At 39.0% G+C, this 8,306-nt stretch overlaps 1 protein-coding gene across 5 annotated transcripts in view; it reads right to left on the reverse strand.

Moving 5' to 3' along the window:
• The window catches only part of gria2b (glutamate receptor, ionotropic, AMPA 2b), a 53,489-nt gene extending 52,407 nt beyond the window's left edge, over positions 1 to 1,082 (reverse strand). For 2 of the 5 annotated variants that reach the window (XM_044205659.1, XM_044205658.1), the window contains exons 1-2: positions 685 to 1,078; positions 385 to 525 (exon numbers count right to left, since the gene is read on the reverse strand). In XM_044205659.1, coding sequence (XP_044061594.1) covers positions 385 to 525; positions 685 to 769 — 226 coding nt within the window. In that variant the 5' untranslated portion in view covers positions 770 to 1,078. Of the gene's footprint in view, positions 1 to 384; positions 526 to 684 lie in introns of all 5 variants that reach the window. The other 3 variants (XM_044205662.1, XM_044205661.1, XM_044205660.1) reach the window with 3 other exon arrangements.
• Positions 1,083 to 8,306: the final 7,224 nt, after the last annotated feature.

Raw genomic sequence — 8,306 nt, forward strand, 5'->3', positions numbered from 1 at the left:
TTTACTTTAGAAAAAACATTCGGTTTAAAAGACTGTTGGATGAAAAGAACTAGCAGGATCGATATTTTTACAGTGTAGTCTTTTTTGATCTCTGAATCTGAAGGAATGAAAATGGGATGGATGTGACTGACTGTTACTGTGGAAACCAACTTTCCCCTGCCTACACGATGCTCGTTCATTCTCAACTGGCTCACAGCCTTGATATTTTTGCTAGATTAGACCGCTCAGATGATTTCCACCTTCATCGTAATAACCGATAAATGTTTCTAAACTCATTTCATAAAAAGGCACATTTACGCGCATCAACATTGTATGGATGGCATGCACTTGAAAAAAGAAAGATGCGTTCATTTTAAAAAAGGGGGGTATATTTCTGTCACTTACAGCAGTTGGTTACAGCAAAACTGTTTGCCACTTCCAGATTGTCAATGTGAGGCGTCAATCTGAATTCCGAGGTGCCAAACTGAACCATTCCTATCCGAAATGCGCTGTACTCTTGATCCGCGCCCCTTGGAAAAAGTCCCCCTGAAACCGACACAAAATATCAGTTACACTTTCACAGGTTTCTATGGTAAGACACACTTTCCAACTACATTTTCTCAGCATTTTACGCACAAATTCGTTGCTTTTTAGCCAATTCGTTTTTTGTTTTTTTTCGTGTGGACTAATGGATAGGCTACCTACCAATTTGAACACTGGGCGAGCCTCCAAGCGCGCATCCCCATAAAACCAGCAGAACCGAAACGGATAAATTTACTATCTTTTCCATGTCCACAGTTTAGGTGTCCACATCTACCAGGGGAGTCTGTTATTCCTCGTTGTCTCCGGAGATGTTAGATCCGACACATATTGGAGACCTACCGCCTTGAGGAGAAAACAAAAATAATCTGCAGCAAAATGACCGATTTTCTGCAGGTGGCTAGCAGTGATAGGACACCAGCAGTGAAGGAATGGTCGCCTGCGATGCAGGTCTGTTGTCTCTTCTTCCGCTCCTCCTCGTCGCTCCCCTCCTGCAGACAGCTGATGCCTCCTCTAAACGCACAGGGACACTGCGCGTCTCAGCTCGGCGCGCCGGAGATCCTTTCAGCATCACACCCACAAGTGAGGAATGCTAATGAGAAGGCGGACAGAGACGAAAAGAGCCGAGCTGCAACCACTTGGTGACAAGAGTGCACCTTACACATCCAACTGAAATTGGAATGAAACATCTAGTCTAAAGGATATCGTCTTTGCTTTGTTTTAGACAGGACAAGCTTTAAGACATGAAAACACTGAACATTATTGATTCATAACATCATAGGGTCACTGTACTGTATGTGTGCAGCTCAGTTGTCAAAAGGCTTTCCAACCCAACACTAAGAACCTCCTGTGGATTGACTTCGTCTTGTCATTTTCCTTGTCAAGCTTGTGTTAACTGATCCTTCCTTCCTTACTAACCTATTGTATTCCCTTATGCCAGTATTCCAATAAACAGACTTAAAGGTGAGTAGATTATAGTGTAATTTTCAAATATTTACACTTAAGCAACACAGTAGCACATTACACTACTGTGTCTATTAGTCGATACTCCTTGACTGTATATAACTCAAAGATTTTGTAAACAGTTTATACATTTAATGCACTTGACTGATACTCTTCCACAGAGTTTATTGGGGCTGCAGCTAACAATTACTTAATGTTCTCAATTAATCGTATAGTCTATAAAATGTCCAAAAATAGTGAAAAATGCCAATTACCCAGAGCCCAAGGTGACAGTTTCAAACAGCTTGATACATACAGTATATTGAATCATAAAAGCAGCAAATGGAGAAACTGGTACTCTAGTTTGCTTGAAAAAGGACTGAAACAATTAATGGCTTATCAAAATGTATTTTCTGATGATCAACTAATTGATTAATAGTTTCAGTTTTGAAGTTCATAATGAATGAGCAGGCAGCTAAAGATCACTCGCAGGCAGCTAAAGATCACTCGCAGGCTCGCTAAAGATCACTTCAAGAGGTCAAATGGATCGTGAACCTAACATGGCTCTTGGAGGGATGGGACTTCTAACCTTGAAATAGGGTGTAAGTGTCTTTAACTACGCTATCAAGCACATGAAAACATGCCTCTGACATCTGTATTTGACATTTTAAGACTGAAGTCCAAAAGTGTCATTTCCACAGGTTTACTGTTTAAATCTTAATTTATAAGTGACTCAGAGTGCTAAATACATTCGGCTAAGATTTTAAGTGTCTACAGTTTAATTCAGAACAGGATTTTAACTATCTTACTAAGATGTAATCCTTTTCCCCCTAATAGTTCCTAAACGCACAATGGAAAATTACGGATTTGCAACCTTAAGAACTGTTTTGTGTAACTGACAAAATATCAGACAAGCATATTGAATAGACAATTTGAATTGAGACCTTCAAATGTTTTTCGGTCACTTGAAAAACAAGTCTCCTCTAAATCATGTTAAAGGCCAACATTTCATACTGAGAAAACTCATCAAGTGCATCAGCTGGAGGCCATCACTCATGCCCTCCAGGAATAACCATCAAATGAATCTCCTCTTTAACTTTGATCTAGCGCTTATTACCACCCTCTGCATACAAATCCAATGCAAATCTATGGCTGGTTGTAGCTGCCATTTTGAACAGGGTGAAATGGAGATGAGCTGCCTCACAGGAAATAAATGGCACACCTGTCCCCTGGTTTTATGATATGCATATCTCAGCCTGCGCAGACAGATGTATATTAATCAGTGGGCAGTGTGAGATAGCAGTCTGAGAGCAAACTAATGAGGCTGAGAGTGAGCGGGAGCTAAGGGTGGTGGCAGTTAGAAGCAATAGCGTGTGTCAGATTTCAGCACCATGGACAGCATATCACATGTAACACTGGCTTCTTTACAAATAATTCTTCAGCTCCACGAGTACACATGGAAATTTAAAGGAATTGTACAGTTTATTATAATTTGGGTCCTATTTTCTTGGTTATGGCCATCATTTCTATTGGATATAACATTGTAGTCACCAAAGTAACAGCTGAAATCAGGTAACACAGCAACATTGCTACAATAAAGTAAGACGGCAAGAAACACAAGCAGTCAGATGATCAGATAGGTTGCAAACAAGTCAACAGTTTAGTCAGATTATCTAAACTATTTTATTTGGAAATAAAGAAAGAAAGAGCACCTAAAATATCAATAATAATTCATGATTGCACAGGAAAACAATCTGTGTGCACAACTATGATAGGTGTGGTAGGATAAAATTGAAAATTTAATTGAAGTTGGGCTATAATCCTTTATCTTACAAGTCTTTAATTTCCAAATTTATTCTTCATAGTGTCCCAGATGTTTCCTCTAAAAAACTATATAATTTGTCAAAGTTAAAGTTCAGAAAAAACATCCTTAGTTATCATTTTTAAGAGTTTAAAATTCTCTATGTGCTTCATTCCACTCATGGAAGAGTAAATTGCATGCTCAGCTGCTTGTGTTCCACAGACTCACATACGTTCATCTGTTTGACCTTGTCCAGAGGTTCTGCCATGCATGGATTCACTCTGCCGCTGCTAGATTGAAATATAATTTCAGTTTGATTATCGTACAGCACATTACGCAATGTATTGAATTTGTAGCCTGTGAGATAATTTAACTGCTGAAGAGCATTCTAATGAGTTTTTAAGGAGTGAAATGAGAGTAACTCATAATAAAATCACGAACCTGCTGGCTGATACGATGTTGTTTTTGGAGTCAGTTTACACAAATTAACCACAAGAGTGAGATGGACATTTTACACATGCCAATGAAAACATTTGGTCATCCTGGAGAATCCAACCCTTTGTAGCAGGTTAAACCAAGACAATGACCTTTTGAAAAATGTTTAACCACCCAGGTTTGTGTGTCCCAGAAATCCAGTGCGACTGTTTCCTAGAAAGCCTTTACATTTCTGGCATTTAGTTGGTGCTCTTATCTAGAAAGACTTACAATGGGCAGCATTTTAGTGTCTCACTCAAGGGTTCTGCAACAAGACACTTGTGATGGACAAACACTGGCTTGTTGTTGTGGGGATCTGACACATGACCTTTCGGTAACTGAATGCATATTCTGATGATTCCCTAGCTGACATTAGCTGCAGTACACAGAAATGATAAATATTTCTGTGAGTATTCTCTGGACATCCATTAGGAGCCTAAAAGGAAGCCTGTTTTCTAAATTACTTTATTCTCATCTACGTTGTTTTATTACACATTTTGGAATTATCTTCCATGTTTAGACTGACCTTCAAAATGGGTTTGTAGAAAATCTCAAGAGATTTGCTACCCTCCATGTTTTTATCCAAAATAAATTGAAATGAGGTGAATACTCAATCCACTTGGATGCAAGAAAATAGAAGGCAGAGAAACTATACAGCATGAAGTATGAATTTGTAGGTTCCATCTTATAACTTATTCAGAAATTATTTGAAAGAATATGTAGCTGTGTCATCAATTGTCTTTACTGTTTTCTTTCTTTTCAGGAAGTTCCACAAGGCTGGAGTCTGTCCTAGCATACACTGAGCAGGAAGCAGGGAGAGGCTGTATTTCAGACACATCTGCACTTAAACACAAATACACACACACTCACATTCATAAATACCCAGCTGAACTGCATTTCTCTGGAGAAAACCTCATGAGGTGACAGTGTTAGCCACCAAGCCACTGTGCTACCCTCCAGGCTCACTTAAGTCAATGGAAACATTATTTTTGATCTACATTATGTAGTGTTAAAAATTAAACACTCATCTCCCTCAAGACAAATAGAGTGACTAATAACTGGACAAAGGAATGCAGGATATGAATTATGTCACAGGAAACATGCACATAATGCATTAGCAACCAATACATTTGCGTATTACTGTAATTTGATTGTGCAATGTACATTTTGATCTTTTTCATAATTGCACAATAACATTTTTATAACCTCAAGAAAAAAATGATGCCAAGTACACCATGCTATTAAATAGCTGAGCACAAGAACACCCACAAACATGCATTTAGGGAAGCATATTATGTCTCCTACAGCCAAAACAAACTCCTACAGCACAGACCAACAGAATGAAGAACATCAGCAATGCATGTCTAATCATGAACCTTATGTTCACAGGATTTTTTGTATAAAGAAGTATTTAGTGATATTCACACATTTTTAGCTAATTCTAGGAACTGCAACTGGAAGTTAGGACTAAAGTTCAACAAATGCAGCACAAGCAGCAAAAGCATTTAAACTAATCATTCCACTCTTTTTTGACAAGGCTTTGGTGATTCTCTATGTTGTCAGTTGATCAGGAAATTGAAAACAGCAGAGCCTCTTTGACTTACAGCTGCTGCTGATGTGACAGTGTCTTAGATGCTGTTTGAGCGTATAGTAAAGATGTGATGTGAATACGTAACAAGGCCTTTGGACACACAGAAGTTGCTAAGCCAAGCATACACTGCCATTAGAACAGTTCTGGGGAGTTAAACTTGCAGGGATAGGTCCCAAGGTCAGAAACAGTGCTGAGACTGGACATTTTGACTGCATCAGCTTATGTCAATAGCATTCAATCTGTACCAATGTTGCACTGAGCTCCCTTTATATTTGACCTCTAAAACACTGTTTCAGCCTCTGACCAGATGAGAGGTTTGAAACTTATAACATGAAACCCATCCAATCTTTATCAAAATGTAACGCCTTTAAAGGATGTTAGTAAGGGGAAATATTCATGTTCATGTGCACAGTTTTAAGAACACTGCAAAACTTTTATTCCAAAAACTATGATGACATTTTCAAACTAATTCTTGCATTTAAAGGCGTATAATGGGTTCCTGGCTTAGTTACAATTCATATTTACTTACAAAATAGCACAGAGTTAATCACATGTGACTTTGAAATACTGAAACATCAACCAGCAGAATTTTTGTGCTCAAACCGGGCTCCCAGGTATAAAAGCATGTGACTGTGCAAATGTGAAGACGTGTTGTGTCGATAAACAGCATTCAGGAAACTATTCGCTCATCAACAGCCGTAATAGTTTCCAGCTGTCTGCATAGTATATTCCATCGCTTACATCTATTTTTATTTCCCTCATTCTCTTACTAATGATGCATCCTCCTGAACCCCTTGCTGCTTGATGGTTTTCATGTTTTCAGCTGAGCAGTTGTTGTTTCATGACCCTATGGTCATGAACACCCATTCAAAAACAGTAAAAGATGCATACAAAATAGTAAAATTGTTTTCAGTTCTTGAAAGCTTCTTCTTCCTCAGTTCCATTTTTCATTTCTCTGCTTTTACCATCCTCTCTCCTGTATTTCCTCCACTATCAGGCTTTTCAGACTTGATGTTATTTCGCCTTCACCATTCACTCTATCATTTCTCTGTTTTGGGCAGAACTAACTGTAATGACGGGACCCACAGTCATGGCTATATTACAGATTGGTTCAGTCTGGCTGGAACTGAGCTTCTCGCCACCTTGACCTCTGACAGAAAATGGCATCCTCCACACTTTCTAGACTTCCACATTTCAAGCTCTGCCAAAACAGCCACCGTGCCTGGGAGGAAGTGGAAAATTGTGGCTGACCCGAAATCCACTGTGGCATTCGGAAAATAGCCTATTATGTCCGAGGTTTCGGATAAAACCGTGAAAATTCCCTCATGACGCTGTACATAATGACAGTAAGTAAACAAACAAACCAGCTGACAGATACAGTCATACACAGAGCGCAGAAATTACTTGACTGCAAGTGTAGGTAATGATGGTAGGTGTGATGTGGCGTTAATCACTATACTATTAAAATATGACCTTGATTCTATGATATGATAATTTAATATAAAATGATTTAAAACACTGAGAAAGTCAAGAAAATCAATGTTTACCTTGTATTTATTTATTTTAGGGGCTAGGATAAGGTTGTGAAGGCACAACACTGATGTGTGAAAGAAAGCCTTGTTCACAGTAAATGAGCTTCCATTAAGCCCTGTGGCCTCTCCTTCCCACTGTTCCTCCACTAATCATTGCCTGACTGTCATGGTGGTTTTCTTGGTGGCCTAGGTCGCAGCCTGGTGAGAGGTCATGTTGGATTAGAAAGCACCCTGTGTGATATAGGTTACTGCACTGAGCTACTAGCAGGGTGCGGGGTTGGTGCGTGCACAGACACACACACAAACACACAAAGAGACACATGAGTCACACCAGTGACAAGGGCTGTCTTTGATACATGTACTGTCCTGGTGCTGTGGATTGTTTCCTTGCATCACTGTTGATCTATTAGCTGATGCATATTGTAATGTTTGTTATGTTTGTTGCAGATAACAGCCTCAGCTAATAACCAGGAATGTAAATGTCATCACTTCTTATTTTCAAAAGGTTTTTGACATGAATCATTTTATGTAGTTTCACCCCTGAAAATGTCTAAGAAAACTTATCAGTGCAGATACCTGTATTTTAGCATGAAGTAGAAATCAGACTCCTTTTTCTGGCATTATCATACTTTACACACAGCCTGGTACCACATCTGTTTTTCTCCCAGGAGAGCATTTTATCATATTATTACATTAAACAAATATAGATCTGGCCATTGGAGGGCACTGCAATGCAGAATCCCTCTTATTTGAGTGTCTCAAGAGTCTTAGTCAAATTCAAGCACAAATTACATGTTTCATTAATCAGTGAAAACATATGCCTATCTTGATGATTCATGTTTCATCAGTGATTTTAGAGGCGTTTTCCACTTGAGTCTAGTTTCAGTCTGGCTCCCATTCTGTGTTTCAGGCAGGCGTTAGTAGTGACAGGCAAAAATTCTTTCCCATGTCTGTAACCATGGCAGCCACAGAGAGAAAAAGAAAATCCTGTTTTCTGATTTTGTGCTACCCAAAAAGAAAAAAAAAAGATCCCAGCAATGATAATTTTGCTCTCCTTTATATGAGCAATCCTGGACCAATTTGCTTCAAACTTCATTAACATGACCCTGTTGTCGTAACATAATGTCAGCATCTATCTTGCTTCATTAAGCCAGAGACAGATTTCATATGAGAAGTCAGGGGTCATTTTCCAAGCAGGTTTGCATGAATAATAGATGGCTGGTTTGGCAGATTAGGAGAGGTCAAGCCTCGGTGGAAGAAACAGCTGTGTTGTTGTGTGATGTGTGGAATACATGTTGGCAGAGCAAAGGGAAGATGCTGGAGATACTGTATTTTTCCACCTATTGTCCCTTCAGGATTAAAAATACAGATACATGTGACAAAACTGCAGGGTTGAGTCTGAATCCCCAGAAAGTGAAAAATCCAAACCTTATAGCTGCTCTGTCAC

Source organism: Siniperca chuatsi, linkage group LG8 (genome assembly GCF_020085105.1).
Source record: "Siniperca chuatsi isolate FFG_IHB_CAS linkage group LG8, ASM2008510v1, whole genome shotgun sequence".
NCBI classification, from domain to species: domain Eukaryota; kingdom Metazoa; phylum Chordata; class Actinopteri; order Centrarchiformes; family Sinipercidae; genus Siniperca; species Siniperca chuatsi.